This window comes from Dermochelys coriacea, chromosome 17, assembly GCF_009764565.3.
Source record: "Dermochelys coriacea isolate rDerCor1 chromosome 17, rDerCor1.pri.v4, whole genome shotgun sequence".
Classification (NCBI taxonomy): domain Eukaryota; kingdom Metazoa; phylum Chordata; order Testudines; family Dermochelyidae; genus Dermochelys; species Dermochelys coriacea.
In genome coordinates, this window is record NC_050084.1 from 7697268 (window position 1) to 7724088 (window position 26821).

The 26821-nt window shown below is 53.6% G+C and overlaps 1 protein-coding gene across 6 annotated transcripts in view; it reads left to right on the top strand.

The window, feature by feature from the left end:
• The first annotated feature begins 8747 nt into the window (after positions 1-8747).
• Positions 8748-26821, top strand: part of AATF (apoptosis antagonizing transcription factor) — a 91118-nt gene continuing 73044 nt past the window's right edge. For 2 of the 6 annotated variants that reach the window (XM_043499566.1, XM_043499568.1), the window contains exons 1-4: positions 8748-8900; positions 21712-21903; positions 23219-23623; positions 25004-25141. In XM_043499566.1, coding sequence (XP_043355501.1) covers positions 8816-8900; positions 21712-21903; positions 23219-23623; positions 25004-25141 — 820 coding nt within the window. In that variant the 5' untranslated portion in view covers positions 8748-8815. Of the gene's footprint in view, positions 8901-20148; positions 20246-21711; positions 21904-23212; positions 23624-25003; positions 25142-26821 lie in introns of those variants that run through there. The other 4 variants (XM_043499564.1, XM_043499567.1, XM_038375925.2 and 1 more) reach the window with 3 other exon arrangements.

The following is a 26821-nucleotide window of genomic DNA, read 5'->3' on the forward strand; positions in this document are numbered from 1 at the left end:
GAGCCAGCTCTAGCGTTCTGGACTCTGATTAACAAGGTAGATACTTAGGAAGGGCCTAATCCTGCGTTGTTTGCACAGTCAAAACTCCTATTGAAATCGCTGGGATATTGGACCCTATACAAGCCCTTGCTTACATGTGCAGTTCTATTGAGGGGCAGTACTCCTGAGTAAGGGGTTTCAGGGTAAGACCCTCTGAGTACATGTGTTTGTGTGAGTATTTTATATATGCGTGTGTGTATGTGTTATAAAACCACACATTATATGTGCACAAAGATGCACACAATGAACTTTCAAGCCTGTTTTAAAAAAATATCCTCTTTTGATCTCTCCTTGCTTAACCATTACTGGTTCTGGTGGCCTTCCAGGAGAGCATCTGTGTTGCTACTACTTTGCCATAGAAAGGGCAGACGGATGACGCAAGACTGTGTCCAGGCCTAGATCTGTGCACCAAACTTGCACTGACATATTGGAGTTTGACACACAGATCCAGAGCAGTATGTAGCCTTTATTTTATGGCAATGTAAGGATTGCTCAGCATTTGAAATGCGTAAGACTAAGGACTTGTGCAAATGCTGCATAGCAATGTATTATTTACTAGAAAAAACTGTGTGAAAACAAGGAACGCACTATTTTTTAGTAAACCAATTTTAATTGAACAAGATGTTTCTATTGACTAATCAAAGTGATCCTAAAACTAGTGTGTGTCTCCAGCATTCAAACAACAACTCTTCTGTCACAAATTATGGACCCTATTCTCCCTCACTATCATTGCTGGAAACTCCCATTGATGGCAGTAGCAGCTTTCTTTCTTCGTTAGTAATTTCCATTATCTATTTACTCAGGCCTATGCTTGAGGGAGTGATGGGGGATTTGTAAAGATCTGTATCCTAAGGTGAAGATGTACCTAAATTATGATTTGTAGATAATTATGTTTATTATTTTAATATATGTATGTGTGTCCAGACCTGAGTAATGGGCGCACGATACAGATCTATAAATAAATACAATTTAAGAATATGATTGGTGATTTACATACTTTTACCATTCAATGAAAGGTCCAAAACTGCAATCCTTACTCAAGCAAAAATCCCCTTGGCTCTTCTGGGATTTTTCCCTGAGCAGAAATTATTTAATTAGGCCTCAGTTGCTTTAATAATGGTATTTATAAGAAACTGGTGTTTCCCTTTCAGTTATCAGCCTTGTAAACAGCTACGTATAAGACTTCATATATATTTAAGCTTCACCAAGGTATGCCCATTTCTTCACCTAGACAACTGTTAAACTGAGAGAGGACAAAGTCATCAAAGGGTTACATCACTGGCGAAATTAAATGTATTAGGGACAAGAGGAATCAGTTTGGAAAAGTCTTATACACCATCACTCTGTCACTGTAGTTGGATAGCCAGAAATAAATACTCTCAAAGCTCCAACTAAAATGAAAGGGGCTGTTTAAAAAAGGCTTTCAGTCCACAGTGATTACCACCCCTTGTTAGCTTTCTCCTTTGCGTGGTGTTTTGTGGACAGATACTCACTTGGCATTTTTCTTCAAACCCAGTTGTAAAAAATATCCGTGGTCTTGGCATCACTCATTTTTCAAATAAGGTCTAATACAAATTTTAATGATAAACTGTGGGCCAGGTCCACAAAGTTAGGGCCCTTAAGGCCCAGTAGATCCTTCACTGATAAAAATGGGAGCTTTGTACAAAGATTGAGGGTAGACAGTGTCCTTTCTATAGGAACTGAATTTTCAGTTAGTAAAGTCACAGTTGCATTCGGCATCACTGAATAGGGAAAGGGGGGTGGGGGAAAGCCGAGCTTTTTCTGTACTTTGCCACTTGTACATGTAATCACTTGATTTGGTTCCCACAGCTGTCTTAACTGTGCAAAATAGCTGCACAGTTGTGCACCTAAAACAATATAATCTGTGTCTTAGACTGTTGTCATCAGGCTCTATAAGTAAGACCACATTGGGATGAATGGGGTGACTCGCTTCTTCTGAAGTTGTTGTTTCAGGCTGTCTGCAGATTCTGGAAGATAGTTCTGCACTAGTTACTCTCTGTTCAATGTTTGGAAGGTTTTCTTTGCGGCTCTAAGAACTAGTAACTTTCTTTTTTCTTGTTTTTTTATGAAAGCTTGCACTCTGCAGAATTTGAATGGGGGGATGGGGGCCGGGACCTGATAAATACATCAGGCAGGCTGGATTAATATATTTCTCACCTAATAATAAAGTATTGACAATTGCCATTGACTGACACACACACAACTGCCATGACATCACTGGGTCTTCCATGTGTGGCACTATGACTCCCATCCAGCAAAGCACTTAACCATGTGCTTTAATTTAAACAATTGAATTCTGTGGGATGACTCGTGCTTAAAGGTAAGCACATGCTTAAATATTTTTCTGAACTGACACCTCTGCCAGGAGAGGGCTAAGCATCTGACACTAGATCAAGACCATCCTGTACAAATGTATTTTGTACATAGAAAATAAATGTTGCACTCTTATGTTCCCCTGAAATTGTAGAGTGTATATATATGTATATATGTGTGTGTTTTGGTCTGTGTGTCAGAGATGCCCTTGGTCAAGAATATACTTTACTCTCTCGTATAAATTATTCTCCTAATCTTTACAGTGCCGCTCTGTGTTTTTATAATTCCTGTATATCAGTAGCATCTTTAAACCCTACATGGATTTAAAATGTGTTTAAATATATTGTAAATTCAAGAACATACAATAAGGCTGGGATTTCCAAGGAGAGTTGGACACTTAGCTCTTTCGGGCACTTTTGATAATCCCCCCCCAAATAAATAAAAGCAGATGAAAGAAGTCATTGAATAAATCTTGCCTTAATGTCTTTACTAGATCTGGAGAAAAAAAATTAATTGTCGTTGCAGTGAATTTTGTATTAAAATTTTTTTTTAACTGAAAACAAAAGTTTTTTGGTTTCCTCTTACCCTCCTCTCCTTTTCCCCCCTCCTTCCTTCCTTTTTCCAGTGGAAAAAAATTGTTGCTGGAAACAATTTTTAGTTGCAACTAAAAATTGTCATATAAAAATGAAATATTTCAACTAATTTTTTGTTGTTGTTGGGGGGAAAAATGCCATTTTCCATTGCAAAATGTTTAGGGCCATATACTGCCTCCATGTATGAGTCGAATTCTGCCCTTGATGCAATTCAATTTACTTCAGTAGATGCAACTCTGATGCATGTAACTGCCATTGATATCTATGGGAATTCTGCCACAGACTGATGCATGTGGTCTGCAGCCCAACTTGTAACCACCGTTCTAGCTCACAAAGGTAAGAAACGAATGCTGAGTGATATTGAACATTGAAATGTTAAGCGGATGATCAGTACATTGTTTAGTATACATGCTTGGATTGTTTTACATTTCTATATGCATTTCCTTGTTTTTGCATTTATAAAAAGAAACAAAAATAAAAGCAATGTATTATTATTAGCTGTATGTATTTATACAGTACCTAAAGCGTGCTATGCTCTTTCGTAGATTTGCCAAGGCTGACCTGTAATCTGAGTGTCTTCCAGATGCCAAAAAAGCCACATATGTATGTCATAGGAACAAGGGAAAATATGAATGAGAGAAATGAGAAGATGATATTTTTATAGTACATTCTTCCCACAGCACACTTGTACATCTATTACACATTTAGATCAATATTTTTATTTTAGCAAATAAGCATCTAGATCTACAGTAACATTAAAGGGGAAATATTAAAGGAACCATGTTAACTAGTTTTGGGATTCATGTTTCCAGTCTGTGAAGAGAAAGAAGGCTTTACAATACCTGGTATGAATATAAATGCTTTCAGGATTGTGTTAAAAATTAAATGAAAAAATATTTTTATTATGATTTATTTATTATACAAACATTGTTTTGCATGATTATGAATCTTAGCAGCAGCAGCAGTAGCATGGCTTTAGGGCATGTGATCCAGAAACTGAAACAGACTAGTCTGTCTCTGTCTGTTTTAATTATCCAAGCTGAGTGAAATGCAAAAAGGAAACAAACAGAATAAATTGGAAGAAGGAAATTGGATTTCTGAAATATTTTAACAATCTCTGGTGTTTTAATAGTAGGGATTTTTTGTTTGGTTTTGGTTTATCTTGACGGGGCACCTTTAACAAAGATTCTAAATGACTAGCTGCTGCACATTTTGGCCCCAATTCAACACAGCTCTCAAACATGTGACTAACTTTAAGGATGTGACTAGTCCCAGTGGGTCTAATTCTCCATTGTCTTGTATGTTGTGCTGCCATGTATACCAATGCAAAGTGAAGGCAAAGCTACCACTCTGAGTGGTATTTTTGTAATGTTTTCTACACCCATTTTGCTCTAGTGTAAATGGTTGCACCAGGTGCAGGGCATCAGAGAATTAGGCCGGTTGGCTTCAATAGGGGTTACTCATATGTGTGAAGTTGTGCATGGTCTTAAATGCTTTGTTGGATCAGGGAACAATAGGCCTATTAATCTCAATGGGTGAAATCTTGCTCCATTGAAGTCAATGACAAAAATCCCAGTGACTTCAGTGGAGCCAGGATTTCACCCAATAGGACTAGAGTAAATCAAACAGAATTTGGCTCATGGTGCATTCACCATGGATAAAATGATAGATTGGGAGCATTTTGTGTAATCATCCCTAACCCCCCCTCCCCTTTCAGATAGGAGTATTTTGTATTTGTGAGGTTAGGGCAGCGAACACCCATCCTACCACTGGTACTATTTGGGGGTTTGGAAATGTAATTATGTATGGTATATTGGCAGTAGACCCCTGGATGGCTGAGTGTGTGTGTGTGTATATATATATATATATATATATATATATACACACACAAGTACTATTTCTGCTATTTATTTTTTGATAAATTATATACATATTTGTTACTTCTTTATATTAAATATATGCATGCTCCTCCCTTACTTTAATAATATAGGCTTGTATTCTAGAACCAAAATGCCTGTTAAGCCTAATAAAATAATAATAATAATAATTAATAATAAAAATCCAGAACAAGCAGCCACAGGAGACAGTCTGTCCACAGTTTTATAATATCATGTTTTAAGAACAAATAAGGAACCTTAATTGTGTATTGCAGCAAAAGCAAATACAAGAAATATACAATGTAGCGTTTTTTATAGCCATCTTTTCATAGCCTCAAAATGTAATTTACAAAACAAAATTTACATCCTTATGTTTTTCTATTCCGTCCTCAAAGCTGAAAAAAGCATTTAAACCGTACATTGTGTAAAATCCAGGGGTTTGATATATAATAAACATGGGCATTAGAATGAAAGGTTATATATATAATACAAATATTATACAATTTTAATTTTGTACACTGTTCTTTGTATGCATCACAATACTTTACAGGGAGTCTTTCTGGGAACTATTTTGAGAACTTGTCCCAGTAACGTAGGATTTGGGGATTTTTAGACTTTCCTCATAATGGTGTTTTACAGGGTTCTCCAAAGTCCTCATTGGAAGTTGATAGCGGAGCAATAAGCTGCCTCTAAGGTGCCACAAGTACTCCTTTTCTTTTAGGCTGCTGAAGGAAATGGTAATTAATGATATTCCTCTGCCCTCTGTAGGACAACTGGCTGCACTGAACTCTTCTGCTTCAGGGGGAAAAATACTGGATCATGGAGTAAAGCAACAAACGCATGACACCTTGGTTGCTGCCTGGCACAGATGTTTCTGCATTCTAATTAGAAATAATGTCTGGATTAATTTTATAGCATTTAAAAGCAGATAAGCAGTGGGGAGAATTTTTGTTGATTGGAAGAAGGAGGGGATGAGAGAGAATCATGCTGAATTTGTCTCTTAGCTAGAAGTGGATCTGCTTTGGGATCGGCGTTTGTAACTTGAACCTACCATCGTAAGGGACAGAATCCAAACACAGAATGTGAATAAACTTAAATTTGGGGACACTCAGATTTCAGCCCTACATTTTTCAGATTTTGGGTTCTAAGGAGAATCATTATAGACATGAAGTTTAGATCCTGATCTGGAATTCTGGTTTGAGGTTTTGTAAGGGTTTGCCTGTGCACACCCCAGGGCAAGATAGGGAATGTATATTTAAAAAAAAACCAACACCCAAAAGATGACCCTTGAATATGGAATACAAATAGTAAGAAAATAATTTATGTGATCCCATATATTCTTTTTTTTACAAAAATAAAAAAGTGTGGTGTTGATTTTCTTAATTATTTAAAATGTTTATAGTAGTAATTAGTACTTTTACATAATCATAATTCTTAGTTGTAGAGCTGGGTTATTATAGAGTTCTTCTCAGCATCAAAGCAACTTCCAATATTAATTAATTCTCATAACCCCTCTGGGGCTATCTTTGGTTCATTATTCCCATTTTACTGATGGAGGAACTGAGGGAGAGAGGCAGGTTAAGTGACTTGCACCATCTTACACAGTAAGTTGGAGTCGGAGCTAGAACTTGCTCAGAACTTCCCAGTTTTTGTTTGCTTATGCTGTTCGTGTACAATTATGATAACTTGACAGTGGTTCCTGTTTATTAGATAGTAACCATATTCTGTGGTACATGAACTCAGAAGTCAAAGGCCAATGTGTTTATATCAAACATGGGGCCTTATCCTGGAACTCTTAGATGAATTCACTCCATGGGACTGTTGTGTGAATAAGGGTTGTAGGATTGAGTGCAATATTAGCCCAGGACATTCCTATTATTGAATTAACAGGAACTGACCTCAAGTTCAACTTCCAAATGGAAAAAGCAAGACAATTTTTTTAAAAATAATTGGTTTTATCAGAATGGCTGCTGCACGTTCCTTCTCCACTTCATCAAAGTGTTAATTACACTGGGCCAGATTCTCAGCTAATGTAAACTGAAGTCAATGGAGCTCTGAGAATTTACCCAAGATGAGAATCTGGCCCATGGCACAGGAACACATTTGTGCAAGCATCTGCACCCACAAAAGGTAGAACCCTATTTACCTAAATGGAAGAGGTACCATGGAATTTAGCTGGAGAACAGATTTTGTTTTTCATAAAAGTGATTATGTGAGGGATACATAACCTAAATAAGGATAATGTGTGTGTGCTGGGGGGAAGAAGGGTTGCAGAAAACACCAGAAAAACATACTCTTTACATAGGTTTACTTACATGTTTAGACAGTCATACATTCCTTCACCTCCACCCACACATCCTCCTCCCCCACATTAATGCTCACACTGATCCCCCATTATATCTCACGTTTGTTACCCTCACCCCAACACACCCTCTCACATACCAGGCCCTGCCTCACCCCATTTATCTGTACAAAAGTCCCATCCACTCAGCCTCTCCTTACACCCTCAGCCCCACAACCTCTTTTCACTACCCTTATATACCCAGCCATAACCTTCCCACCACACCCACTTACCCTCCCCTTATACCCTGTCCCCCCTTTGCCTCCCCCACCCTCCCTTATATCAACACCCCCTCATCTCTCCTTATACTAATAACCCCTTACACCCACCCCCCTTCACCTGATACCCACACCCCATCCGTCCCCCCTTATACCCACAGCCTTTCACCTCACCCCCACATGCCACCATCCCCCCTTACATCACCCCTTCACTTCACCTCCCCCCCACACTGCTCATCCCCCCCTTACACCCACCCCTTCACTTCACCTCCCCCCCCACACCCCTCATCCCCCCCTTACACCCACCCCTTCACTTCACCTCCCCCCCCACACCCCTCATCCCCCCCTTACACCCACCCCTTCACTTCACCTCCCCCCACACACCCCTCATGCCCCCCTTACACCCACCCCTTCACTTCACCTCCCCCCCACACCCCTCATGCCCCCCTTACACCCACCCCTTCACTTCACCTCCCCCCACACACCCCTCATGCCCCCCTTATACCCACCCCTTCACTTCACCTCCCCCCCACACCCCTCATGCCCCCCTTACACCCACCCCTTCACTTCACCTCCCCCCCACACCCCTCATGCCCCCCTTACACCCACCCCTTCACTTCACCTCCCCCCCACACCCCTCATGCCCCCCTTACACCCACCCCTTCACTTCACCTCCCCCCACACACCCCTCATGCCCCCCTTACACCCACCCCTTCTCTTCACTCCCCCCCCACACCCCTCATGCCCCCCTTACACCCACCCCTTCACTTCACCTCCCCCCCACACCCCTCATGCCCCCCTTACACCCACCCCTTCACTTCACCTCCCCCCCACGCCCCCTTCAACCCCCCCTATAACCACAGATCCCTCCCCTCCTGCTGATACCCCTAGATACCCACCCCCTCCAACCCCCTTATACCAACACCCCCCACCTCACCTCTCCTTATACGGATACCCCCTTACACCCACCCCCCCTTCCCTCCCCTGATACCCACATGCCACCATCCCCCCCTTCACATCACCTGATACCCACACCCCATCCGTCCCCCCTTCTACCCACAGCCTTTCACCTCACCCCACCCCCCCATCCCCCCTTATACCACCCACCTGCAACCCCCCCATAACCACAGATCCCTCCCCTCCTGCTGATACCCCCTTATACCCCCACCATCTTCAAGCCCCCTGGATCCCCCGCCCCTCACCTGATGCCCCCCCGATGCCCCCCATACCCACGCCCCCTTCACCTCATCAGCTACCCCCCCGTGATTACCCCCCATGGCTCCTTAAACCCCCATCCCCCGCGCCCCAACGACCCCCCGCCCGCCCCGCCCCGTCAGGCGGAGCCGGAGCCGGAGCCGGGCCCCCCCCGGAAGCGCGGCCCGCTCCGAGCCCCCGGCGCGGCGGCCAGGGAAGATGGCGGCGCCCTTGGCGCAGCAGCTGGAGCAGCTGCTCAACCCCCTGCCCCGGCCGGCCGACCCCGAGGACGACCCGGAGGAAGGTGAGGGGCGCCGCGGGGGGGGCCGGGCCTGGCGGGGCGCGGGGGAGCGGCCGGCGGCGCCGGGCCCGGCTGGGCCCCCACGTGGGCGCCTCATGGAGAGGAGGCGGCGGCGGCGCACGGAGCCCCCTGCCCGCCCGGGCAGCGACTGGGGGCTGCCCCCGATCCCCCCCCCAGCGCCGCGTGTCCCCTCCCCCCCGGGCAGCGACTGGGAGCTGCCCCCGATCCCCCCCCCAGCGCCGCGTGTCCCCTCCCCCCGGGCAGCGACTGGGGGCTGCCCCCGATCCCCCCCCCAGCGCCGCGTGTCCCCTCCCCCCCGGGCAGCGACTGGGAGCTGCCCCCGATCCCCCCCCCAGCGCCGCGTGTCCCCTCCCCCCCGGGCAGCGACTGGGAGCTGCCCCCGATCCCCCCCAGCGCCGCGTGTCCCCTCCCCCCCGGGCAGCGACTGGGGGCTGCCCCCGATCCCCCCCAGCGCCGCGTGTCCCCTCCCCCCCGGGCAGCGACTGGGGGCTGCCCCCCATCCCCCCCAGCGCCGCGTGTCCCCTCCCCCCCGGGCAGCGACTGGGGCTGCCCCCGATACCCCCAGCGCCGCGTGTCCCCTCCCCCCGGGCAGCGACTGGGGGCTGCCCCCGATCCCCCCCCCAGCGCCGCGTGTCCCCTCCCCCCGGGCAGCGACTGGGGGCTGCCCCCGATACCCCCCAGCGCCGCGTGTCCCCGCCCCCCGGGCAGCGACTGGGGCTGCCCCCGATCCCCCCCAGCGCCGCGTGTCCCCTCCCCCCCGGCCGCGACTGGGGGCTGCCCCCGATCCCCCCCCCAGCGCCGCGTGTCCCCTCCCCCCGGGCAGCGACTGGAGCTGCCCCCGATCCCCCCAGCGCCGCGTGTCCCCTCCCCCCGGCAGCGACTGGGGGCTGCCCCCGATCCCCCCCCCCAGCGCCGCGTGTCCCCTCCCCCCCTGGCAGCGACTGGGAGCTGCCCCCGATCCCCCCCAGCGCCGCGTGTCCCCCTCCCCCCCGGGCAGCGACTGGGGCTGCCCCCGATCCCCCCCAGCGCCGCGTGTCCCCTCCCCCCCGGGCAGCGACTGGGGGCTGCCCCCCATCCCCCCAGCGCCGCGTGTCCCCTCCCCCCCGGGCAGCGACTGGGGGCTGCCCCCGATACCCCCCAGCGCCGCGTGTCCCCTCCCCCCGGGCAGCGACTGGGGCTGCCCCCGATCCCCCCCCCAGCGCCGCGTGTCCCCTCCCCCCCGGGCAGCGACTGGGGGCTGCCCCCGATACCCCCCAGCGCCGCGTGTCCCCTCCCCCCGGGCAGCGACTGGGGGCTGCCCCCGATCCCCCCCAGCGCCGCGTGTCCCCTCCCCCCCGGGCAGCGACTGGGGGCTGCCCCCGATCCCCCCCCAGCGCCGCGTGTCCCCCCCCCCGGGCAGCGACTGGGGGCTGCCCCCGATCCCCCCCAGCGCCGCGTGTCCCCTCCCCCCGGGCAGCGACTGGGGGCTGCCCCCGATCCCCCCCCAGCGCCGCGTGTCCCCTCCCCCCGGGCAGCGACTGGGGGCTGCCCCCGATACCCCCCCAGCGCCGCGTGTCCCCTCCCCCCGGGCAGCGACTGGGGGCTGCCCCCGATACCCCCCAGCGCCGCGTGTCCCCTCCCCCCGGGCAGCGACTGGGAGCTGCCCCCGATCCCCCCCAGCGCCGCGTGTCCCCTCCCCCGGGCAGCGACTGGGGGCTGCCCCCGATCCCCCCAGCGCCGCGTGTCCCCTCCCCCCCGGGCAGCGACTGGGGGCTGCCCCCCATCCCCCCCAGCGCCGCGGTCCCCTCCCCCCGGGCAGCGACTGGGGGCTGCCCCCGATCCCCCCAGCGCCGCGTGTCCCCTCCCCCCCGGGCAGCGACTGGGAGCTGCCCCCGATCCCCCCCAGCGCCGCGTGTCCCCTCCCCCCCGGCAGCGACTGGGGGCTGCCCCCGATCCCCCCCAGCGCCGCGTGTCCCCTCCCCCCCGGGCAGCGACTGGGGCTGCCCCGATCCCCCCCCAGCGCCGCGTGTCCCCTCCCCCCGGGCAGCGACTGGGGCTGCCCCCGATACCCCCCAGCGCCGCGTGTCCCCTCCCCCCGGGCCGCGACTGGGGGCTGCCCCCGATCCCCCCCAGCGCCGCGTGTCCCCTCCCCCCCGGGCAGCGACTGGGGGCTGCCCCCGATCCCCCCCCCAGCGCCGCGTGTCCCCTCCCCCCGGGCAGCGACTGGGAGCTGCCCCCGATCCCCCCCAGCGCCGCGTGTCCCCTCCCCCCGGGCAGCGACTGGGGGCTGCCCCCGATCCCCCCCCAGCGCCGCGTGTCCCCTCCCCCCGGGCAGCGACTGGGGGCTGCCCCCGATACCCCCCCCGCGCCGCGTGTCCCCTCCCCCCGGGCAGCGACTGGGGGCTGCCCCCGATACCCCCCAGCGCCGCGTGTCCCCCCCCCCCGGGCAGCGACTGGGAGCTGCCCCCGATCCCCCCCAGCGCCGCGTGTCCCCTCCCCCCCGGGCAGCGACTGGGGGCTGCCCCGATCCCCCCAGCGCCGCGTGTCCCCTCCCCCCCGGGCAGCGACTGGGGCTGCCCCCCATCCCCCCCAGCGCCGCGTGTCCCCTCCCCCCCGGGCAGCGACTGGGGGCTGCCCCCGATACCCCCAGCGCCGCGTGTCCCCTCCCCCCCGGGCAGCGACTGGGGGCTGCCCCCGACCCCCCCCCGCGCCGCGTGTCCCCTCCCCCCCGGGCAGCGACTGGGGGCTGCCCCCGATCCCCCCCCCAAGCGCCGCGTGTCCCCCCCCCCCCGGGCAGCGACTGGGGGCTGCCCCCGATACCCCCCCGCGCCGCGTGTCCCCTCCCCCCGGGCAGCGACTGGGGGCTGCCCCCCGATCCCCCACAGCGCCGCGTGTCCCCTCCCCCCCGGGCAGCGACTGGGGCTGCCCCGATACCCCCCAGCGCCGCGTGTCCCCTCCCCCCGGGCAGCGACTGGGGGCTGCCCCCGATCCCCCCCCCCAGCGCCGCGTGTCCGATCCCCCCCAGCGCCGCGTGTCCCCTCCCCCCGGGCAGCGACTGGGAGCTGCCCCCGATCCCCCCCCCCCGCGCCGCGTTTCCCCCCCCCGGGCAGCGACTGGGGGCTGCCCCCGATCCCCCCCCACAGCGCCGCGTTTCCCCCCCCGGGCAGCGACTGGGGGCTGCCCCCGATCCCCCCCCACAGCGCCGCGTTTCACCCCCCGGGCAGCGACTGGGGGCTGCCCCCGATCCCCCCCAGCGCCGCGTGTCCCCTCCCCCCGGGCAGCGACTGGGGGCTGCCCCCGATAACCCCCAGCGCCGCGTGTCCCCTCCCCCCCAGCGCCGCGTGTCCCCTCCCCCCGGGCAGCGACTGGGGGCTGCCCCCGATACCCCCCAGCGCCGCGTGTCCCCTCCCCCCCAGCGCCGCGTGTCCCCTCCCCCCGGGCAGCGACTGGGTGCTGCCCCCGATCCCCCCCCACAGCGCCGCGTGTCCCCTCCCCCCGGGCAGCGACTGGGGGCTGCCCCCGATACCCCCCAGCGCCGCGTGTCCCCTCCCCCCGGGCAGCGACTGGGGGCTGCCCCCGATCCCCCCCAGCGCCGCGTGTCCCCTCCCCCCGGGCAGCGACTGGGGGCTGCCCCCGATCCCCCCCAGCGCCACGTGTCCCCTCCCCCCGGGCAGCGACTGGGGGCTGCCCCCGATCCCCCCCAGCGCCGCGTGTCCCCTCCCCCCGGGCAGCGACTGGGGGCTGCCCCCGATAGCCCCCCAGCGCCGCGTGTCCCCTCCCCCCCGGGCAGCGACTGGGGGCTGCCCCCGATCCCCCCCCCCCAGCGCCGCGTGTCCCCTCCCCCCGGGCAGCGACTGGGGGCTGCCCCCGATCCCCCCCCAGCGCCGCGTGTCCCCTCCCCCCGGGCAGCGACTGGGAGCTGCCCCCGATACCCCCCCACAGCGCCGCGTTTCCCCCCCCGGGCAGCGACTGGGGGCTGTCCCCGATCCCCCCAGCGCCGCGTGTCCCCTCCCCCCCGGGCAGCGACTGGGGGCTGCCCCCGATCCCCCCCCCCAGCGCCGCGTGTCCGATCCCCCCCAGCGCCGCGTGTCCCCTCCCCCCCGGGCAGCGACTGGGAGCTGCCCCCGATCCCCCCCCACAGCGCCGCGTTTCCCCCCCCGGGCAGCGACTGGGAGCTGCCCCCGATCCCCACCAGCGCCGCGTGTCCCCTCCCCCCCGGGCAGCGACTGGGGGCTGCCCCCGATCCCCCCAGCGCCGCGTGTCCCCTCCCCCCCGGGCAAGCGACTGGGGCTGCCCCCGATCCCCCCCCCCAGCGCCGCGTGTCCCCTACCCCCCGGGCAGCGACTGGGGGCTGCCCCCGATACCCCCCCAGCGCCGCGTGTCCCCTCCCCCCGGGCAGCGACTGGGAGCTGCCCCGATACCCCCCCAGCGCCGCGTGTCCCCTCCCCCCGGCAGCGACTGGGGGCTGCCCCCGATCCCCCCCCAGCGCCACGTGTCCCCTCCCCCGGGCAGCGACTGGGAGCTGCCCCCGATCCCCCCCCCGCGCCGCGGGTCCCCTCCCCCCCGGGCAGCGACTGGGAGCTGCCCCCGATCCCCCCCCCAGCGCCGCGTGTCCCCCCCCCCCGGGCAGCGACTGGGGGCTGCCCCCGATCCCCCCCAGCGCCACGTGTCCCCTCCCCCCGGGCAGCGACTGGGGGCTGCCCCCGATAGCCCCCCAGCGCCACGTGTCCCCTCCCCCCCGGGCAGCGACTGGGGGCTGCCCCCGATTCCCCCCCCCCCCCAGCGCCGCGTGTCCCCTCCCCCCGGGCAGCGACTGGGGCTGCCCCCGATCCCCCCCCAGCGCCGCGTGTCCCCCTCCCCCCGGGCAGCGACTGGGGGCTGCCCCCGATCCCCCCCAAGCGCCGCGTGTCCCCTCCCCCCCGGGCAGCGACTGGGGAGCTGCCCCCGATACCCCCCCACAGCGCCGCGTTTCCCCCCCCGGGCAGCGACTGGGGGCTGTCCCCGATAGCCCCCCAGCGCCGCGTGTCCGATCCCCCCAGCGCCGCGTGTCCCCTCCCCCCCGGGCAGCGACTGGGGGCTGCCCCCGATCCCCCCCCAGCGCCGCGTGTCCCCTCCCCCGGGCAGCGACTGGGGGCTGCCCCCGATCCCCCCCCACAGCGCCGCGTTTCCCCCCCCGGGCAGCGACTGGGGCTGCCCCCGATCCCCCCCACAGCGCCGCGTTTCCCCCCCCCGGGGCAGCGACTGGGAGCTGCCCCCGATCCCCCCCCAGCGCCGCGTGTCCCCTCCCCCCCGGGCAGCGACTGGGGGCTGCCCCCCGTCCCCCCCCCCACGCCGCGTGTCCGATCCCCCCCAGCGCGCGTGTCCCCCGCCCCCCGGGCAGCTACTGGAGCTGCCCCCGATCCCCCCCCACAGCGCCGCGTTTCCCCCACCCCCGGGCAGCGGACTGGGGGCTGCCCCCGATCCCCCCCCACAGCGCCGCGTTCCCCCCCCGGGCAGCGACTGGGATCTGCCCCCGATCCCCCCCAGCGCCACCCCAAGCGTGTCCCCTCCCCCCCCGGCAGCTACTGGGGGCTGCCCCCGATCCCCCCCCCCGCCCGCGTGTTCCCCTCCCCCCTGGCAGCGACTGGGGCTGCCCCCGATCCCCCCCCCATCGCCGCGTGTCCCCTCCCCCCCGGGCCAGCGACTGGGGCTGCCCCTGATCCCCCCCCCCGCCAGCGTGCCCCTCCCCCCGGGCAGCGACGGGGGGCTTGCCCCCGATCACCCCCACCACCCACGCGGCCGCGTGTCCCCTCCCCCCCCTGGGCAGCGACTGGGGCGCTGCCCCGATCCCCCCCCCCCAGCGCCGCGTGTCCCCTCCCCCCCGGGCAGCGACTGGGCGCTGCCCCCGATCCCCCCCCCAGCGCCGCGTGTCCCCTCCCCCCCGGGCAGCGACTGGGGGCTGCCCCCGATCCCCCCCCCCAGCGCCGCGTGTCCCCTCCCCCCCGGGCAGCGACTGGGGGCTGCCCCCGATCCCCCCCCCCCAGCGCCGCGTGTCCCCTCCCCCCGGGCAGCGACTGGGGCTGCCCCCGATTCCCCCCCCCCCCAGCGCCGCGTGTCCCCTCCCCCCGGGCAGCGACTGGGGGCTGCCCCCGATTCCCCGCCCCAGCGCCGCGTGTCCCCTCCCCCCGGGCAGCGACTGGGGCTGCCCCGGATCCCCCCCCACAGCGCCGCGTGTCCCCTCCCCCCGGGCAGCGACTGAGGGCTGCCCCCGATCCCCCCCCGCGCCGCGTTCCCCCCCCCCCCGGGCAGCGACTGGGAGCTGCCCCCGATACCCCCCCAGCGCCGCGTGTCCCCTCCCCCCCCGGGCAGCGACTGGGGGCTGCCCCCGATCCCCCCCCCCAGCGCCGCGTGTCCCCTCCCCCCCGGGCAGCGACTGGGGGCTGCCCCCGATAGCCCCCCCCCAGCGCCGCGTGTCCCCTCCCCCCCGGGCAGCGACTGGGGGCTGCCCCCGATAGCCCCCCCCAGCGCCGCGTGTCCCCTCCCCCCCGGGCAGCGACTGGGGGCTGCCCCCGATACCCCCCCCAGCGCCGTGTGTCCCCCCCAGGGCAGTGGCTGGGGGCTGCCCCCGATACCCCCCCCCAGCGCCGTGTGTCCCCCCCAGGGCAGTGGCTGGGGGCTGCCCCTGATACCCCCCCCAGCGCCGTGTGTCCCCCCCAGGCAGTGGCTGGGGGCTGCCCCCGATACCCCCCCCAGCGCCGTGTGTCCCCCCCGGGCAGTGGCTGGGGGCTGCCCCCGATACCCCCCAGCACTGTGTGTCCCCCCCGGGCAGTGACTGGGGGCTGCCCCCGATACCCCCCGCCACAGCGCCGCATGTCCCCCCTGGGCAGTGACGGGGGCTGCCTCCCACCCCAGTATTTCCCCCAATGCCGTGTGCTTCTCCCCCCTGCAGGCAGCGACTGGGGGCTGCACCCCACCACTATGTCCCCGAGTGCATTCCTCCCTGGTACAGTGGGGGCTGCTCTTTTCACCCCCCACCTCCCAAGGTCTTTTCTCCTCCCTGAACATTGAGTGGGGTTTGCTCCCCGCTTCCTCACTACCTCTTCTATCTCCTTCCCCCCCATGGCAGTGACCCGGGGCTAATACCCACGCTCCTTACCCAGCTCCAAAACAGGTTTCAGAGTAGCAGCCGTGTTAGTCTGTATTCGCAAAAAGAAAAGGAGGACTTGTGGCACCCTAGAGACTAACAAATTTATTAGAGCATAAGCTTTCGTGAGCTACAGCTCACTTCATCGGATGCATTTACGATCAAATGCATCCGATGAAGTGAGCTGTAGCTCACGAAAGCTTATGCTCTAATAAATTTGTTAGTCTCTAAGGTGCCACAAGTCCTCCTTTTCTCTCAGCTCCAAAACAGGGGCCTTCTCTCCCTTCCCTGGGGCAGGGACTGGGGGCTGCTCCCTCCCTTGGCACCTACCGGGAGAACCTCAGAGTTACGAACTCACCGGCCAACCACACGCCTCGTTTGGAGCCGGAAGGACGCAATCAGGCAGCAGCAGAGACAAAAAAGCAAATACAACACAGTGCTGTGTTAAACGTAAACGACTTAAAAATAAAGGGAAAGCAGCATTTTGCTTCTGCGTAGTAAAGTTTCGAAGCTGTATTAAGTCAATGTTTGGTTGTGAACTTTTGAGAGAACCACCACAATGTTTTGTTCAGAGTTTCTAACCTTTTCGAGTTACGAACAAAGGTGTTCGCAACTCTGAGGGTCTGCTGTACCGTACAACCATGAGTGGGCGCTTTCCCGTTTTCCGCTGTGGGCGTTTGTGTGGCCTGTGTAACCACTTGGTCTATATATTTCGATGCTGGTTTACCTTGATCCATCCATAGCTCAACACCTGCGTGAGGCTTCCCCGTCCTTGGGAGTTTCCCATATAAATCACTGGGGCGCTGGGTGGCAGTGTGGCAGTTGCTGGTCTTCATCATCTCATTTTGGTGGAGCTGGATCTATATCTCACTGCTCCTAGCGATTGTGTTGAGTGATGCTTCTGAAGCATCCCAGCAAGGACTGTCGCTCTTTACTGCTCAAAATTTACCTCTGTCCCCCCCCTCCATATGAGTTTGCTGTGAACTACTGTATTGTTGTTTTAATTCATATCAGAAATACATTATCACAAAATTTAGAGATTTCTGTTGGGGAAATTAATGACCCAGCATTTTAAGCTTCCCGATCCAATAATTTTCATGTGCCCCTCGGTTTCTCTCTCTCTCTCTCTCTCTCCATGTGTCCCACATTTGGCCAAATTGGCTGTACTGTTATGGGATGAATTGATCGCTGTAGTCACTATTCCCTACTAAGCAGGGACTTGGGAATGTATCATGGGCTCCTGTTGTTTGCATTGTGTCCAAAAGGGGTGCTGGCTCAGAGTTTAGAAAATGTAGTGGACATCTAATGTCTCACAGATTAAACCAATCAACCAAAGGCTGCTACACAAACCAGGGAGGATGTGTACCAGTGAGGTCCCGGGGCAACAGTAAAAAAAAATTTACTGCCCCCCAACTTACCTGCTGGGAAAAGGGAGGGACTTTGATTTCTGCCATAGTGCTGTGTCCAGATTGTGCCTGGGGGCTCCATCTGTTATCCTTTGGCTGGTCGTGTCTGATGATTTTAAAGGCTCCATATGCTGTCTAAAAGGGCCTCTGTCTTTCCAGCCTATCCCAGGGCTGCATGTTGTTGGTCCTCTCTTCTATTCTTATCCGAGCCTCCATTTTTGAATCCTTCCCTCCTGTGAATAGCCCCAGCGTCTGCTTCTGCTGTCGCTTTTACGAAGAAGTAGGGCAATTAAATGCTCACAGCCTTCTGAATATCAGCAGCAACACTGACCAGAGGCCTTGTTAATTTCGTTTTGCTGACTGTGAAAACGTGTGTCGCTGTAGATGCCCTGTCCACGCACTTAGACCTGCTCTACACTTAAAAGTTTTGCTGGCGTAACTGTCAGTTAGGTGTGTGAAAAAATGCCGCCCTTAACTGACATAATAGGTATGTCGGTCAACAAACGCCCTGGTTTACATGCAGAAAAGTCATTTTGCCAGTGTAGCTTATTTCATGTGGGGAGCTGATGTTGCTTTGTCTCCATGAGGAGGATTTGCCATTATAGCCTACCAGCAAACTCTCTATAGTGTAGACAAGACCTTGGGAAGAAGGGTACTGCAGCAATTCTTCACACTTAATTCTCAATTGGAAGGTTTCCTTTGGAGCTGGAAGGGATAGAAATGTAGTTTTTAGTTAAAATAAAGCTTAAATTCAACAGCAATTACTGGCAGTTATAATTGTTGTTTATTATTGTTTATCTGTTTTGTGATTAGGGGTCTCCAACAAGGATCAGGGTTCCATTATGCTAATTCTAAAAACAAATCCCTTCCAGGAAGAACGTACGGTGTTACACGTAATGTGGATATAAGAAACTAACGGGGTTGGAGGAAGCAAGGAGGACAAGTTAACTGGTAACAATCATGTCTAGCATGTTCAGTAGCAGTCAGAGCACACCAGCTTTCCAGGCTGCTGTTTATCATACTAGATGTGGTTGTTCATTGTTTTCTCCTGGCCACTGGCAAGTGGATTTTTTTTATCAAGCCCTTTGCTAGCTGAATTGCAAATTTTTAGAAATTGGTTTCTCCTTTCATGACATGTAGTGGCAATGTCCTCTTTGTCATTTTTAGACCGATACCTGCCATTTTTTTTTACTGCTTTGGACTTCACACATTCATCCCATCACACCAGGGCAGAGTGCCTCCAATGGACCAAAATAATAAATAAAATTAACAAAGCAAGGACACTGAACTCTTCTTCAGAGCTTTTCTGCATTACACAATTTTATTGTGTTCAGGCTTGATGATGAAGAGTTGAGTGAGCTGTCACAATACGGAACGGAATTTGCCCTGGTTTACACTGACTGGGCAGTCATGGTGGTCAGCATTGTGTCAGCTAATTCGACTCTATACAACTGTGTGTGAACATAAGATAGACAAGAACTCATTAACCATACGTGGTTGACATGTCACATTTTCTTGATGTTAAAGAATTTTTTGGCTTTGAGCCTTTTTGTGTGTGTGTTTCTAGTAGCAGCTCTCAGGTGCACATGGGTTGAGAACCAAGGATGTGACCCATGGAGTCCTACAGGGCACTCTGAAGCTGCTCTATTTATCTAGTCTCTCCTCTCAAGCACCTACCACCCTGGTGCTGGATCTCTTGCCCTCTTCTTGTAAGTGCAGGGTGATGACAGAGGTGATCAGCTGCAGGTTTTGTTGCTTATGAATTCAACAAGCAATTTGTTTCATCTCTAAAGGAAACTAGAGGCAAGTAAGGCAAGTATGATGGTTGTGTATTTGTGGCTTAGTGGATAGAGAACTGGTCTGGGAGTTGGGAGACATGGGATCTGCTACTACTCACTGTATGACCTGTGAGCAAATCGTGGGTCCCCAGCCAAGGGTCTCCCACCCCTCTTCTGTCTTGTCTGTTTATGGAGGCTGCTCAGTCAGGGTGGAGACTCTTGCTATGTGTCTGCACAGCACCTAGCACAATGGGAACCCCCTGTTAGTTGGAGCTTCTAAATGCTACTGTAAAGGAAATAGTTAATAATCTGGATTCTTAAATGTGACTTAGGTGCAGCCATCTGGCTCCTGGTCACTTGACAAGGTGGCCCTCGTTTTTGCAGAAATGTCTGACTTGCTTTACATAGTCAATACATAATGCTTGCTTTAAAGATATCAACCAACAAGTTACGTAACCTGTTCCATTGCATATATTCTGCGTTGGTCTCCATTGTGAGCAATATGTGGGTGAAATTCATTTAATTGCGAAGTTACCCCTGCACTGTGTCTTGAGGCGTTTGAAGAGCTGTGCGCTAGTGTGAATTTCTATACTATGGCTATGTCTACATTAGAGACCCTTATAGCTGCACAGCTGTAGTACTGAAGCTGTGCCACTGTAAGGTCTCCTGTGTAGCAGCTCTATGCCAATGGGAAAGTGCTGTCCCATCAACATAATTAAGCCACCCGCAGCCAGCGGCGGTAGCTGTGTCGGCTGGAGAAGCTCTCCCGTCGACATAGCATTGTGCACACCTTTACTTATGCTGGCAAAACTTATGTTGCTCAGGGGTGTGTTTTTTTTTCACACCCCTGCGTGACATATGTTTTGCCCTCCTCAGTGATAGTGTAGACATGACCTAAATGAGAAGCTTGCAGAACTTGCTTTCCTTATGTTTTCTATAGAACAATGACTTTCCAGCCAAGCGGGTTATGGGAAGCTCCTGATTTCCCTTTCACCATTTTGCAGTTCAGTGCCTGCTTGAGAATAAGACATTTTATCCCCTGTGAGTTGTTTTTTTCTCTCCCCTTAAGTAAATAGTTTATATAAATGGGGCATTAACATTCTCAAACATGCATTAAAAAAGCACTTAACGATGTTCAGCCAATCAGATCACTCAATTGGCTGAACAACCCTAACCCTATAATTTTGCAGAGGGTGCCTTGCGCATGAATGAAAATAAAGAGAAGAGAACCTGTTATAATGGTCCACGTTTGCTGGAATAAACCATTTCCCTGTTTCTGAAGAACAGAGATGCGGGAAAGAGAACAGTCATTATAATAAAGTTGTTTTCTATATTTAGACAATTACAGCATTTAGTTATTTAAGTGTCTTGTAAATTTATCAAGAGCCCAGAGGGCATCAGAGTTACGGGTTGTTGTCTTTTCATTTGCAAGCGCAGAATGAAACCACACCAGCTTTGCTGAATCTTCTAGCCAGTTGGTCAGACTTCTCAGGAGGACCCTATTATTCAGGGACCCCTCAAAGTGGGACTGAGCAGACATATTCTATGCAGTGCCTAATGTGGTCTGTCTAATATGGGCAAGGGGGTGAATATAGGCCCGTGTTCATATAACAAAATGAACTAGATAAAATTATTTTGGTGTTTGATAATGAACATATGGAGAGCCTCTTGGGGTGACAGGATACTTTGCTCTAGTTAAAAGTGCTGCACTTCACTGGCCTATAGAACCAAACCAAAATTGTTTAGGAGAAACCTAGATTATAAATGGAGGCACATTTGGAGTTAGTCAATTTATAAAACTTTCAGCCATGTTCTTCCCAAGATTTTGATGGTGTTAGAAGGGGGAATGTGGGCTTTAAACCATAGAAAAGTCTCAGTGATTTCCTTTTTGAAATATAGATGCCTTTGGAACAATTTCTACTCCTTGTTGATGACCCAAACTGTTGTAACCTGGTCTGAATATACTGCCCCTCTGCTGGGTGGGATCAGACTTGCGTTCAGGGTATGAAATTGGTTGGCCTTTAGAAGCTGGCCTCCAGAGGATAGAAGTCAATCTGTGTTAATATGCTCTTACCAAAATTGGATGAATCTGACCAGGTTTTTTTGAAGCACCTAAAGCTTGGCCTTGGTCCCCCAAGAGGTTTACAACCCTTTTGGTGAACTTAGGAGAGGCCCGTCCAGGGGTGGCCAGAGCCAGATAGGTATTGATGAGGTTTAATTCCAAAAATGAAGCTTGTGGGCTGTGTGTGCCCAGGGGACTCACTGAACAGCTCAGTTCTATACAACTCCTAATATGACTTGTCCTTTAGCTCATGGGTTAGAGGCCAGTATATGCGGAATGCAAGGTCCCTAGTTCTAGTCCCCTGGATCCAAGGAGGATATAGATATTATTTAAGCCCAGTCTGCTTTCTGGCAGTCCTAGGTAGAATTTCTCTCCTGTCTCGCAAGCCTGAGTTCTGCTCTTAGTTTGAAACCCTGCACTATTAACCCCCCTCTCCTCTTCACAGCCACTGCTGCTAGGGTGATTGACAAGTTCGATGAGGGCGGAACCGAAGATGACATCCTTGCTGTCGGCAATATACGTAAACGAGCCTCCGCCTCCCTGTTAGAAGCTGATAAGAGGTACAGCGGGAGAGCTGTATCTCGCCAGGCCTTGCAGGAAGAGCGATGGGGAGAATCTCTGCCTGGAGCAGCATTTGGTGAGAAATTCAGTTTCTTTCCCTGCCTTTCCACGCCCCCCTGCACCTCCTAAACTGCTTCCTGCCCCCCCAACCCTAAACTGCCAACTACAGGCAATAAGTGGAATGCTCTTACACTGCACCGTGATCGGAGTCCCAGCTTATCAGTGTTTAAGTCTCATTGACTTCATGGGCTTAAAGTTAAGCGTGGCTTCTTAAGTGCTGTGCTGAATCATAGCTTTATGCATTAGCTCCTGGGAAAGGGAAGCCTCCAGGAATGTAACTGCTCCCTGGAGATGAAGGAAAGGCAGTGACTAAATCTCAGGTACAAAAAGTTCAGCCAGGTTAAATTACCTGGCAAGGAAAGTGACGTGAACTCCGTGTGGCATGGGAGAACTAGCTGCCATCTTTAAATTGTCAGCTCTTGGGAATTTGTAACTGCTTAGTGCTTATGTGTAATTTCTCATTATTAAGACACATGTACCAAAGCATGAGCACCTGGTTTGCTTACCATTGTTTCATTATTAAATGGGAAAGGCTGTCAGCTAATCAATGGATGTGATAATTGTTGTTGGAGTGACTGTTACTGCAGAAAAGCATGAACTAAGGTTTCAGTTTGCCATCGTATCCTCATAAGCCCCTTGGTTAGCTTAAGGAAAGAGCAAAATTGTGCCTAGAATTATCCCTAGTGGACTACAGATCTAAACCAGGCCAGACCACCAACTGGATGCTGATTTTTTTAGGGTATGATTTAGTCACTGGTATTTTTAGTAAAAGTCACGGACAGGTCACTGGCCATAACTTTTTGGTTATTGCCTGTGACCTGTCCGTGACTTTTACTAAAAATACCCGTAACTAAATCATACCATTGTGGGGGAGTGTGATCCAGTGGACGTTGCTGTTCCTGGGGGGCGGGGGGGTGGCAGCCTGGGGCCCCGCCGCCACTGCTCTGGGCCAGGGGGCAAACTGGGGCCCCACTGCTCCTCCAGGCTGGGGTCCCACCACCGCTGTTGCTCCTAGGGGCAGGGGCAGCCTGTGGCACCACTGCTGCTCCCAGACCTCTGCTCTGGAGCAGCGCCTGGGGCCAGTTGCCTGGGACCAGCTGGCTGGGGCTGCTGGAGCAGCAGCTGGTCCCAGGACTGCCCCAGCTGCTCGAGCGGCTGTGGGGTGAGCTGCATCAGCCGCGGAAGTCCCGGAGGTCCCGGAAAGTCACGGAATCTGTGACCTCTGTGAAAGATTTGCAGCCTTACTGATAATGGATATTACAGAGTTGCAGCCATAGTTTGTGATTAAATAACTTTGTTGAAATATCTCCTTTTCTAATTACCAGATGAAGAAACATCGTCTGAGAGAGACCTTGACAGTGGAGATCTGGAGGAAGAATTGGATGAAGACATTCTAGATGCTACAGCCGATCAGGACGATGAGCACAGCAGTGCTCAGGGTGACTTGGGAAGCGACCAAGAGGAGGGGAGAGAAACATCTGCCGAGCTCCAAACACTGAAGTTTAGTTGCCAGAGCCTCCATGACTTTGAGAAATTTATGGAAGGGATGGAGGATGTGGGGAGCAGTGAAGAGGAGGATGAAGAAAAAGGGAGCAATGAAGAAGAATCTGGGGATGCAAGTGAGGAGGACGTGGCAGATGCCAAAGAGAGCGAGGATGACGGAGGGGTGGTGACCTTCTCTAAAGAAAAAGTGTCTGAAGAAGTAGAAAAAGGAAAAGCTGTGAAAAACCAAATAGGTTTGTACATGGAATTTGCTTTGTATTTTGATGAGCCTTATGCCTTGTCTATTCTAGAGAAATGAACTGTGCTAAGAACTGTTTTAACCCATTTGCATGTTGCAGCACGCGCTGGAGTAGTTTTAGGAGTTTACAGCAAGTGTCCTACAAGCTGTGCTCCATAGACTGTGGCCTGGTCTGTGCTGCAGAATTAAACTAATACTTTGTCAGTAATTGGTTTAGCTGAGCCAGCGCTGAGCATTGTTATGGTACCAATGTAAACAAGGACTCACAGCACTGTATGTGTTGCTCAGGGACTCAGACGCTAGTCTGTGTTTTGGTGTGCTTTAGTACAGGGGTTCTTAACCTTTTCCTATCTGAGGCGCCTCCAACATGCTGTAAAAATTCCATTGCCCATCTGTGCCACAAAAGCTGTTTTTCTGCATATAAGAGCCAGGGCTAGCGTTAGGGGATAGCAAGCAGGGCAATTGCCCGAGGCCGCGTGAAACTAAGTTGCTCAGGCTTCAGCTTCAGCCCCAGGCTTTGGCTTTCTGCCCTGGGCCCCCGCAAATCTAATGCTGGCCCTGCTCCACGGACCTCCTGAAACCTGCTTGCGGCCCCCAGTGGGCCCTGGACCCCTAGTTGCTTTAGTAAACCATCCCAGTGTGTTGGCTGGGGAGGAGGTGCCAGTTTTCTATGTCCTTGTAAGTTCCATCCTCCAGAGTAAAGATTTTGGGTTTAATGGGGATATAATGATGGGTTACAATGGAAACTAAACATCCTCCTCACTTCTTTTAGGAGGAGTTTTTTCTAAAGTTGATGTACGTGATGATTAAATATTTTTCTCTCGGTGGTCCTTCATTAGCGTGTATGACTAGTTGTCTTTGCTAACCCATAAGCTTCTAGGTTGGTGATGACAACCCATCAGTGCATAGTGACTGTCTGCTCCCACCTTGTGGGGATTCTTCAGTTAATCCCTTGCCCCCATCACTGGTCCCATCTTCCCTGCAGTCCAGATTTTGCTCTGCAGGGCATGATATACTGTGTGGCAGCTGAATTGGTGGTGTGTGCCATTCCTTGCTGTTTGGCATTTGTTGTGTCAAACAATGGAGCTGTATGCACCTTGGCTTTGGCCGTTCTACGATTTGAATTTCTCTTGTGAATTTTAACAGAAGCCTCGAGAAGCTTTTAGGCAACTACTATCTAGTTGTCCCATTAAATAATGAGTCTCCGTTTGCAAAGTGTCGTTACAAAAGGAAAGTGCTGCTGGGGAAGGAGAGCAAAGAGAAGTGGCTGATGCTTTCTGATTCAGAGTCTTTGGGAGGCAGGGGTCACAGGAAAGTGAGTGAATAAATGCTTTGGAATATGAAATCCATTTTTTGTTTCCTCTGTGTTTTAAAGCACTGTGGGACCAGCTGTTAGAAGGGAGAATCAAACTGCAGAAAGCGCTCCTAACGGCCAACCAGCTTCCACAGCCAGATACATTCCCGGCGTTTAAAAAGGAAGGTGGGCGAGAGTTTGCCAGCGCACTCAAGAACAGTAAGTAGTAAGTCTGCTTGCTTTGGTGACAGAAATACAGACTCTGCTCTCAGGGAGACCCAGGTTCTGTACTCAGTTGGAGGCTGGGAGTGGCTGTGGAGCCAATGTCTTCAGCCTCTGAGACAGGGATTTGTGCCTTGTGATAGCAACCCTTGTGGTTACTGTAATTAGGGATCAGGTTTAACAGGCTCAGGTGACTGTCCCATCCAAGTGTACTTTGGCTGAAAGGCAAGATATTGATGTGGATGGGGAAGGACCGTGGAGATACAGACACCTGTCATGTAAATCGTATGTTTTATTATTATTTATTTGTGTGGTGGTAGCCCCTAGGAGCCCTGGTTACGGACCAGGACCCCATTGTGCTTGGTGCTGCACAAACACAGAACAAAGGCAGTCCCTGCCTCAAAGAGCTCCCAGTCTAAGTAAATCTGTGCCCTTATCTATATGTATTGGGTCAAGTTCGGCTCTGGTGGTGGCTCCTTGTCCTGTCTTAGCACCACGATGCCTCAGCTGAACTTGTGGCCATGCTGACTCCAGTGGCATTCCCACCAGCGTTCAATGTGGTCCTTCAGGCTGAATGATTTTTTTTTTTTTTCTTGTTGAACATCAGAAGTGATTGGTTATCAGTTTGGAGTATTGCCGGTCTGCTGTGTTCTATGTGATCCATCCTCAGCATAGGATACCTTCTGAAAATGGGTTGATTCCTCTTTCTGTTTTGAGTCCCTAGGCAGCACTGCAGCATGCTGAGAGGCAGGGGGTCACCAAACCATGAGACTCTCTATACCCTAGTGTAATGCTGCCCACGGGATAAGATCTCAGAGAGAGAGTCTGTGTTGCCAGGTGCCAGGACAGTAAGTGTCCATTCAGTTAGGAGACTGATTCATCTATTTAACAAACAAAAAAACCCACACAACGACACAACAGTAATATTGTTAATGATATTGGTCAGGTAAGGCCTACAGTGGGTTCTCTAAGAGATGGCAAATATAATGCGTAAAATGCACCTAGTAAACACTATGCACTCAGAACTCATTTCCATTGACTTCCGTGGGCTTTGGATCAGGCTTTTGTTACCAAATTAGTAAATAAAATCAAAAATCATCTAACCTGTTCAACTGTTCAATACAAGAAAGGAAAGTGGGTTTCTGCAGGAGTATTTTTATGTCCTGGTGATCAAAATGTTGGCAAAAATAATGAACTGCATACACAGTAGGATTTTCTTCTGGAACTTTAAATGATGATGATGTGTGCACCAAGTCATTTAAAAACTCACTGAGAAAATTTTCAGAGTAGCAGCCGTGTTAGTCTGTATTCGCAAAAAGAAAAGGAGTACTTGTGGCACCTTAGAGACTAACAAATTTATTAGAGCATAAGCTTTCGTGAGATGAAGTGAGCTGTAGCTCACGAAAGCTTATGCTCTAATAAATTTGTTAGTCTCTAAGGTGCCACAAGTACTCCTTTTCTTTTTACTGAGAAAATTGTTTCTTTAGCTCAAAATTCTTTCTTCTCAACACCTTGATTCTGGATATTTTCCAGCTTCTAGACCCTTACAGTTCATCAAAGAAAGCACCCAATTATAAAGCAGTACCTTTATATTTCCAGTTCTGCAGATCCCGGCCAGCCCTTTGGTATTGGTCCTTTGTCCAGTCTAATCTTGAAAGGTGCCTATTTTTGTGTTCA